Genomic DNA, 9,642 nt, shown 5'->3' on the forward strand with positions numbered 1-9,642 from the left:
TAAATTTAATAATAAAACATGGCTTTGTACTTTAACAGTCCGGCTTGTTGAATCTCCATCGTAGATATTGTTCATTGTTAATACTCGTCGTCATTTTCATGATCATGACCATCAATATGTTGTTGATGTTGTTGCTTAGGTTGTTTTTACATCTATATTCTGTTGTTTTTTTTTGGAACGCATGGCGTAGCCGGTTGTTGTTATTGTTGAAATAGATAAAACAAGATGCGAGATTTCTTGTTGGGTCGACGCTGATGCCCTCGGTTAATCAACAGCCGATAGGGGTGCGTCATCATTCAGTTGCGCAGCGCCACGAACTAGTAGTACTGACGCCGATGCTCAAATCGTGCGTCTCTTTCATTAACGTTGTGTTTCTACACTGTAGTAGATGTTGACGATCGTACGGTTGTATTAGCGATCCGCGCGTCGCGTCATCTGAGCCTTCTTTTTTTCTGATGCGCGCCTCCTCTACCCTAACTTTTCTCTCACTCCTGCTAAACTTCGTCACTCTTTTTAATATTAGATTATCGTCCATTCGACCAGACGACAGAATTAAGAATAGGTTTGTTTTATTTTACTTGTTATTGTTGATGTCATAGTAGCACACGCATTGTTATTGTTATTGTGCATGATAATGGCGCTACTTCGCCGTGTTGTTTCGAACACAGCATTTGCGAGAGAGACAGAGAGAGAGAGAGAAAGAGAGAGAGAGAGGGGGGGAAAGTGGGTGAAGAAAGTCGTATGCATCGAGCCGAGTTTCGCGGCGCTGTGCAGTACATTTCCATTTTGCGGTAAGTACCTCAAACGATGGCTGTGCTTCGTTTTTTTGTTCAAAGTTAGTGTTAGAATTGCTTGTGTAACTTGACATCTTTTTCTTCGATGAGGATGATACCACTGGTGATCGTGGTCGGCAGTAGCTATTACTTTAGTTTACAAGTAATCTGCACGTCATTTGGTTAAGTTCTGCGCTGTTATAATCGCTTCGATTGAAGTGCGATGGGTCTGCTTCGTATGCGTGCACTTACTTCATCTGTGTGACCACTTGCGAGGTTTCATTATCTCTTTGATGTCACTTGTTTGTGCTTATTGTTTCTATAAGTGCTTTTCTGTGGTTTCTCCATATTAATTGGTAGTAATGTGATGGGGACTCTTTCATGTGATATATCTACCGTTGATGTCGATGTTGCGTTGCCCGTTGTCAGAGGTATTTGTCCTAAAGAATTTCGTTTGTTTATTGTGCGCTTGATCACAGTTTTATTATCCGCAATCGCACACATATGATAAATAATAAAACGTTACAGTAAACGTTGGTGAGAAGAATAAACAAAAAGAGGTGACATTAGTTCTTTATCCGTATGAAATACATTTATCACTACCATATATTTGTTATGTATATCACTATAAAACGTTTGCATGAACTCCAAAAATCAGCGTATAATAAGCGTCATCTACTAAGAGCTCACTGCAATGCGACAGCCCCTACATAATTTTATTATTCTAGTAAGATAAGTTGACGAATCTCTTAGGTCTGGTGGAAAGCCACGAAAATGGCCATACAGCATAAGTTATTGTTGCCTTTTGAACCAAGTTAGTCATGCTCTCCAGCCATGATTCCGTACGTCAGACTTCACAGAACAGATTAGCAATGCAAGAATAATTATTACCCCTATAAAGCGGTCGAGCTACGATCGGTTGAGCGTTGGAATCCGTTAAATAAGAAAAAAACGTTACAGCCGAAAGCAGTATATCAGGGTGCTAGGTTAACGGGTCTTATAAAGCAGGCAGGAAGAAAAAACTAGTCAGTTTTTTGTTATTGTTATTTTTTTCCTATGGATATATGAAGGTGTAATACTGGCGATTATAGCCGGCGCTTAATAACCCATACCAACATCTTGTAATGGAGGTATTCGTCTTGTGTATTTATTTCTAAAGGCTTTTGTTCATTCATTATTCTTATCATTTTAAGGGCATCAATATGGAAATGGGTGTTAAATACAAACATATCCAAATCTACCCACACAAATTGTTTATAAACAACAGAGGAAAACAAAAGACAGGCATTAGTTTACAAATAATATAGAGAGGCAGTCAACTGTAAATTAGTATCTATGGGATTTATTTTTTTGTTCGTTACATTTCATCATTTTTAGAAATACTGGCTGTCCTTATAAATTCATTTTAGCATCAGCTATTCTAACGCAATTTTCTATGCCCACTTGCTCAGTGATGACGTTTCAATAAGGAGGGCCTCGTGGAACGTGCATTCCGGGGATGGCAACTAAATAAGAGTTGTTATAGGAATACAGAGTTCGCAGTTCTTTTAAATCTTATCCTATTTAAATCGGTATAGGAGGTCGAGGGGGTGGGGTGGGAGGGGCTGTTGCGTCACTTAGAGCAGTTCGCCTGTTTCGCTGTCATCGTCGCGTGCGCAGCAATAGCAGCATTCAGCACATGAGCACGTTTGACTGCCGCCACCGCTAGTGTTCCGACAGGCCGAATAGGTTAACCGAACAAGGCATGATTCGATACGTTGGGCTGAGGGCAGGCAGAGACAGGGGCACCGTGGAGGGCATATCAGAAATAGAATGTTAGCACCCAGCCCACGTCCTTTCCTGCATTGATGCGCATGCGGCCCCTCGCACGGGTCCTGCCGCACTAACGGCGATGGCTCTCCAATCGAGCCGTCTAGGCCTGCGGACTCTGTCCTTGTTGTCGTGCTGTAATCATGCGAATGCAATAGCTGTTGCGTCTGCGATGAAATTGTTTGCGACATGGACGAACAAGAGCACCATGAACGCCTCTTTTCCTGTTGCTGCTGTTGTCGTTTCTGTCTGTGATCCGTTACTTTTGTGTCGGTTTTTTTCGCTATTTGCGCCTCTGCGTGTGCACATAATGATGATGATTCGGATGTTGTTGTTGGACCATACTGTTGTTGTTGTTTTGACTGCTTTCTGGCATCGTCTTTGGCCGTGGTAATAGTAGAAATTGAACAACAATGCTGATGGTAAGAACTATCAATATCTGTATCCGTATATATAGTAGCAGTATTAATTGTAGTACTTGTGTAGGGCTTGGAAGAGCTGGTGGTGATCAGCAGTGCTCGGCTGCACGAGTGGTACCAACGCAGTCAGTCTGTTGTCGATTGATCCAAGTTTGAGGATTTCTCTGATACGCCTGACGCGGCCGAGGTGAGCATCGGTTCCGTGTTGCGACGTTTCATTTTCGACTTTCGCAGCATCGTAGCCTATAGATGTGTGGATGTAAATATCGTGTGTTGAATGATAGGTTTGGTTGATGGGCCGGTCGAATAAAGGCCAATTCAGTGTGTTAGGCGGGTGATTCGATGATAACAGTTCGGTTAGCCGAGATTTATTTGTTGGTCGATCCAATCGAAGGGTCGGTTTCGACCGACCGATCGATGTGTCCAAGCGGTCATCACGTGGCCGAGATGAAGGTTTCGTTATCATGTCGAGCAGAACAGGGCGTATGGTGGCAGCGACATGCAGTAGGTGAAACAGACGGACAAAGAGAGACAAAATAATACAAAGGCGTCTTGCTGTTAGTAAACTCACCTATTCTTATTTAGTCTCATAACACGTCACTACAATTAAGCGTCATTCGTCATCAGCACTAACACTAATTATCATGATGTCCATATTGCCACTCGTACCACGTCCATTACAATGGCAATTACTATTGCTAATCTATTGTAACGGCAGACAGAAGTCATTAATAATAACAACAATCTGCTCTTATCTAGTGCAAGCAAATCCATCGTAACCCATAACGGTGTTTTCCTGTCTTTTTTTTACCATTGCCACTAAGAAGCGGTGAGAATCGTTGTTCGATTAAAATTCCTTGTGCGCGTTACTATTTCCGCTTCCGTTAGAAAACGGGAGCTCTAACTATGTCAATGCAATTTCGTAGGCTACAGTAGGTAAATATTCGATACGGTTCTTCCCAAATCGATTACGAATGATAGCCAAGAGCATAATGTTCCCTATATATTGAATCAATGGTAGGCGATATCCAGTTAACCTAGTGATATCCTGTGAATTGCCATTGTCATAAAACCCGCAATTTAATTTTTGGTCCCTCTCTGTTTTTTCAATTCATCGTTGTCTCAAGTGGCAATAAACCTACATATATTTTTATTTAATTGAGTAAGCACGTGTGGATATTGTATCAGCTGCGATCAAATCAGCCGTTTTAAGAAGAAGCAAAAGTCAGTTAGTTCCTAATCGTGTATCTGACGATACCTACAACTGATATATCTAACAACAATGATATGCGTATGCATGACATTCATATAGTGACCATGATCTCTACGGAAAGACCACGCCGAGTTCACTATTATTAATGTGGCTATTGGGACTAAATTGGGTTCCCATCACCTAAGTTTTTTGTCTCCGCAATATTGATTGGTCGTGAAGCATACATATGAACGCACGTACCTTCAAAGCAGATCGCAAGACCACGACTTCTCCCGGCGGCTGTATCCAGGGCTCCCCGTCAACCTGCACTGGCATCTCGGTGTTCATTCGGATACGCAGATGACCGCCCTGGGCGATCCGGATCGCGCTCCGCATGCCGCCTTGTATCTGGCCCATGTGCACGACTCCGGTAACTCCAACCACTTCCAACATGCCGTCGTAGTGCGTCGGTTTTGAAAATGCGTCGTCGCGTTCCGGACCCCACGGATTGGCACCAGAACCCCAACTCAGGATGTTCAAAATAATAATACCTGTACACAGTAGCGAGTCGATGTCAAATAATCCAACAAAAGAAAAGTGAGCACGGCATCGCAATGGAAAAGAGATCGATTACTTGTTATACGACAAATGATGGTAACGATATAGGTGCCATGAGGGTATTAAGGACGTGAGGGAGACACAACTCCCGCAGACTATATAAGTCTATGTTGGAGCGGCAAGCTTCGCCGTCTTAATATTCGTCGCAATTGTTAAGCCTAAGCCGGTTGGTTGCAATTTATTTCTTTCGAGACCTGACCTTGCTCAACTTAGCCAAGTTTATCGCTTGTCGTAGCTATAATCCGTAATTAGGGAGTAATCACTTGCACACTTTAAAAAGACCAACGCATTGCTGTTGCCGCCATTCTTCTAATTCTTACTTTAGGGTCTACCGAATCATGCAGTCACCAACGCCACTACTTCCACTGCGGGAAGGCATGAACCTCTCGTGGGTATCTCGTAGGCATTCAGCAAAAAGCTTCGGTGGCACTTTCACAACAGATGCAACTAATACGACACGGAACTAAATGACCGCTACCGCTGACACTAATGCTGTTCTTAACCATTGTGGCCCCATACATGGATAAGAGTATTAATATATGCCCGAGTGACTCGAACGTACAGTGCCGTATGGCTAGGTGTCAAATGAAGAGCACAATGGGCGTATAGGGATAGTGGAAACGTAATAAGGATGGGAACAAGGCGCGAAGCTCACGAGCTGATCTCATTGTTATGAGTAACCTACTTACCTTCAACAGGTGGCAACTCAACGGTTTTACCATCAACTTCGAGTTTCACTTCTCGATGCAGGTCTCGCCACGTTTTCCGAGAGACCATTTTTCGCAAGCCCATTTTGACGTATACGCCCTTATTATGTAAGCGGCTATTGAACTTGTTAGGATTTTCTTCGCGGGCGTTGTGAAAGTCGAGGCAGAGGTCAGCATCAATACCAATGCCGAAATAGTTGTTCATGACAAATATGGCGGTGTTATCTTCCGACGTCGAGTTGGATGTACCTTGTTTGCTTTCATCTTTCTCGTCCGTATGGAATACGACTGTCCACCGGTCGAGACGAATCTCCTCGGCGTCAATGACGTCCCGCAGTAATGACATCGGATCCCCACCGCCAGTGTATCCTGGTCCCCAACGAAGTACACGCGCTAAGTCATTTCCAGTGCCGAGCGGCACGATGGCACATGGCGGCGATTGACACTCTGAATCCTGTCCCACGTTGTCGAGACACTGGAGTACCCAGCCAACAGTGCCGTCGCCCCCACACACGAGGATCTTGTAGTCGCGCACGTGCCGAAATACGTATAGACCCGGTAGGGGCCCGCTGTTTTCTAGGTCATAGACCTGATACGGGTTTAGCATTTTACGGAATGATGTGATTAGCTCCAAACCCTGGCACCCTCCGGACTTAACGTTAACAAATACCAAGAGGGGCCGGACACCTTCGGGGATGTTGTCAGGTATCAGGTTGGGCAGTAGAAGCACTAACAGGTTTTTCTCTTCATACGTAGTCTCTCGCAGCATATAAAATGCCTTGACGGCAATATCCGCGTTGTCGTAGGTCACCACCAACGATCCATATTCATAGTAGATCGGACCGATTTGCTTAAATTTGTACGCTGAAAAACATATATCACAGACAAGTTAAGGTATTGTACAGAGTCAAAGGTATGTCGCTGTTAACTTCAACAATGTTGGAAATAGGCAGTAGAATTTGTACGAGATAACAGATAAGAAAACAATCTAACCTGTGTATTAATTGGGCATTATTGCTATTATGGGTTTCACAGGAATGATACGAGATCTGACTAATAGATTTTGATATTTCATTACCTGTTGTTTAGAACGCCAACTAATGAAGGACAAAGATCCAATGATCATTTATTTATTTTAGTAGCTCACAGCTGTGGATCTGGGTTTTTCACTAGGGTTTTTTTTCATCTTATTCATGGAACTTACGTTTTCCTAGAAGGTCGAGAAGGATCTTCTCGTACTGTCTTTGCGATAAGTTTGGTGGAAGGTTTCCTATGAAGAGGGCCACTGTTGCACTATAGCAGTCTTCCTTCTGCTGCAGATAGAAACGGGTGAGGTCCTTTTGTCGAATAGATTCCTGTAACGCACGTTACATGTCAGACACATTGTTACTTTATGACATCGGATACATTCGAGGTAAATAACGCATTTTACACGTATTCCTTTTAATGGGAAGAAAACGTCTATAACGAGGATCATTTCACATCTATGGTACAATTTGCGGTCATGTTGCGGACCACCTGCTTCAAATGAGTTCGTAATCCGTGATAACCAGCTGGATTTAGTTTAAGATCGTCATCTCTGATTCTCGAACTCACCCTGGCGATGCCTCTTAGTAGCTCCCAGGGGCATTCTTGATTATCCATCACCCGCTCATGCACCGACCCTTTGTCAAGCGTCACCTCGGATAGACGGAACTTGTTAATGTCGGACGCATCTAGGCCGAATTTATCCAATGCCGAGACCATGATTTCCTCGACAGATGTGTCACTCGTTACCGGGATCATGCGAAAAATGTCAGCCGACCGTAATTTTCCCGGGAATACCTGCTCAAACAAGTTAGCCATACAGAGGCAGGATGCGTGCATTAACTACCGACAAAACAGCACTAGATTGCACTATGAACGCCAAAAGAGTGAGACAGGGCACTAAGATACGCTGTAATTCAAGTTGTGCGTACCAGTACGTACATCATTGAATGTATGCCGTTACTATTATCACTTTGACGGGACAATGTACAACAGACAGTGAAATCGAACCATCGGACGAGACACATGAAAGAAGAGTATAATTCAGTCGATTCCAAATCGGAAAGAAAAAAGCATATGGTTAGGATAATTGAAACTACTACTTAGTACGAATACAAATGCTGGAGACTAGTACCTTAACAAAGCCTTGATCTGGGTTGGGCGGCTTGTACCGCAAAAAGATGGCTGGACGTTTGCCTTCGCGCCGCGTCAAGCTCTGTACGGGCATGAAGTCGGCAAGCTCCTTTTCGGCGGGATCGAACACGTCGGTGATAACGTAGTGCTTTGGATCACCCGACACATGGAAAGCGCGAAGCGCTGCGGCGATGATCGCCTCTCGCGACGCACTGCGCGCCACCGTGATTGTCCTGAACATCCGCCGTTTCATCGACGCATTGCCTATACAGAATCACAGACGAACACCCAGCAAATGTCTGTCATTAGCGATATGCTAGCCATGTGACAAATACATGAAAAGCATTAAAAGTTGTAGTTAAACAAAAGCTTGTAGTCGACCGTATCAAAATTTTCGATTCGATGTATAAACTATAGGGAGGTAATGATGAAAAGCGATAGGCAAGCACAAACGTTTGTCAGAAAAAAGATTTATTCTATCAAGTCTGTAAATGACTCGCGTTGTCGTGCGGTACTACATTAGCATCGTTTCGGAGTTTGCCATCAGGTATGCCGGCGAAACATCATTGCCGCTTACCATCGTATACTTTGATAACTTCTTCATCTTTATCCTTCTCTTTAGGCGAGGGATAGTCATCCTGCATATCCTTGGTACGTGTAGCCCGTTCGCTCTGGCTGGTCAGTTCGCCGGCGGTGGATGAGAACTCCTCCGATATGCTGCGTGCTATACTTGGGTATGTGTTACGAGCCATGGTTTGCTCGCGACCTTTCATTTCCATCCCTGAAATCGAGCAAAACAGAAACACTGTTCTAGCGAAGTTTCGGAAGTATAGCCCGTCAACCACGATCTCGTCTTATCTCGATCAGCAATCTCACATGCGCCGTTGTCTACGTAATTCTGCCACTGCTAGAATACGTACCGATGATGGTTTCTAGCGGGACGTCTGTACGAGGAATAGACACGGCGGCTGGCGGAAGCATAATAGATTCGAGTACACCGAAGTTGCACTCGGATGGGACGAGCTTATAGCAAGTCGCATGCGCCGCTATGCCACACCATTCGCATCGCATGCCGGCTAGACATTCGGCCGACCAACACGCCTTCTTGCACGTCTGGCATTTGGAGTTGGCAGGAAGGTTTCCTATAATAACAAATACACACGTTAGCGCAGCTGTAATAAGGTACCCTATTTCATGTCCACTTAGGCTCAAGTTACAGTGAAGCTAAAAGGTACTACACAACGTATTCAAGACGTACATGTAGCTAAAATCGAACATGAGTAAGTGTCCCAACAAAAGACGTGTCTTAAAATTGTTATCCAGTAGAATAAAGGCGAACGCTCAAAGCTCTAATCAACGTTCGATCTATTAATCGAACACTATACACTTTGAAGTTCATCCTCAACGCGCAAGATTTAGAGTATAGGAAGGGTTGAAACCACACCAACGATATTCGACTCTGCGTGTACGACGAAACATAGAAATAGACAAAAATCTACCTCATAGAGCGTAAAGCATACCGAAATGAAAAGTGATGTCATAAACCGTTTCTTACCTTCTCGCCAGTGATGGTATTGGACCGGTTGTGACTGTTGTTTGCTCGTCCTACTAGCAGTATACGTCGCACACTGCTTACAATCGGCCACACTGAAGTCCTGACATTCAAGGTGAACGCAGTATTCACACACTTCGCAGCGAACCGCGCAGCTGTCTTCGATACGTTTGCGGCATACGTTACAGAACTTGCGCTTCAAATGACCCGCTTCGGTCCAGCAGTGTGGCACCGGATTCTGTAGAGTGAGATTATGTAAAGATAGAAGATCGAAGTTAGATCATACGTTCAGCAAACGACACCACAGGTAACGAACAATTTATGTAGATGCTATTTCTAACACGTTTTAATTAATCGTAATTCGGATACAATTCAGGCTCTCTCTCTCTCTCTCTCTCTCTCTCTATATATA

General features: G+C 44.0%; 2 protein-coding genes across 12 annotated transcripts in view; one reads left to right on the forward strand and one right to left on the reverse strand.

The window, feature by feature from the left end:
- LOC111247729 (organic cation transporter protein-like) overlaps window positions 1–9,642 on the forward strand; it is a 42,172-nt gene that overhangs the window by 9,421 nt on the left and 23,109 nt on the right. For 2 of the 9 annotated variants that reach the window (XM_086985293.1, XM_086985286.1), the window contains exon 1: window positions 25–1,204. The exons of 5 other annotated variants lie outside the window; for them this stretch is intronic. In XM_086985293.1, the coding sequence (XP_086841419.1) occupies window positions 1,141–1,204 (64 nt within the window). In that variant the 5' untranslated portion in view covers window positions 25–1,140. Of the gene's footprint in view, window positions 1–24; window positions 1,205–2,389; window positions 3,005–9,426; window positions 9,538–9,642 lie in introns of those variants that run through there. 2 more of the 9 variants (XM_086985292.1, XM_086985291.1) reach the window with 2 other exon arrangements.
- Window positions 1–9,642, reverse strand: part of LOC111247728 (diacylglycerol kinase theta-like) — a 15,796-nt gene that overhangs the window by 3,170 nt on the left and 2,984 nt on the right. The window contains exons 3-11 of one of the 3 annotated variants that reach the window (XR_015324964.1): window positions 9,234–9,468; window positions 8,599–8,820; window positions 8,256–8,459; window positions 7,680–7,942; window positions 7,115–7,342; window positions 6,723–6,873; window positions 5,501–6,382; window positions 4,455–4,744; window positions 3,061–3,244 (exon numbers count right to left, since the gene is read on the reverse strand). Coding sequence is in view for 2 of the 3 variants with exons in the window: in XM_086985284.1 (XP_086841410.1) it covers window positions 3,128–3,244; window positions 4,455–4,744; window positions 5,501–6,382; window positions 6,723–6,873; window positions 7,115–7,342; window positions 7,680–7,942; window positions 8,256–8,459; window positions 8,599–8,820; window positions 9,234–9,468 (2,592 nt within the window). In the remaining variant the exon portion in view is untranslated. Of the gene's footprint in view, window positions 1–2,093; window positions 3,245–4,454; window positions 4,745–5,500; window positions 6,383–6,722; window positions 6,874–7,114; window positions 7,343–7,679; window positions 7,943–8,255; window positions 8,460–8,598; window positions 8,821–9,233; window positions 9,469–9,642 lie in introns of those variants that run through there. The other 2 variants (XM_086985284.1, XM_086985285.1) reach the window with 2 other exon arrangements.

Source organism: Varroa destructor, unplaced genomic scaffold (genome assembly GCF_002443255.2).
Source record: "Varroa destructor unplaced genomic scaffold, Vdes_3.0 BEIS01000003.1, whole genome shotgun sequence".
Taxonomy (NCBI): domain Eukaryota; kingdom Metazoa; phylum Arthropoda; class Arachnida; order Mesostigmata; family Varroidae; genus Varroa; species Varroa destructor.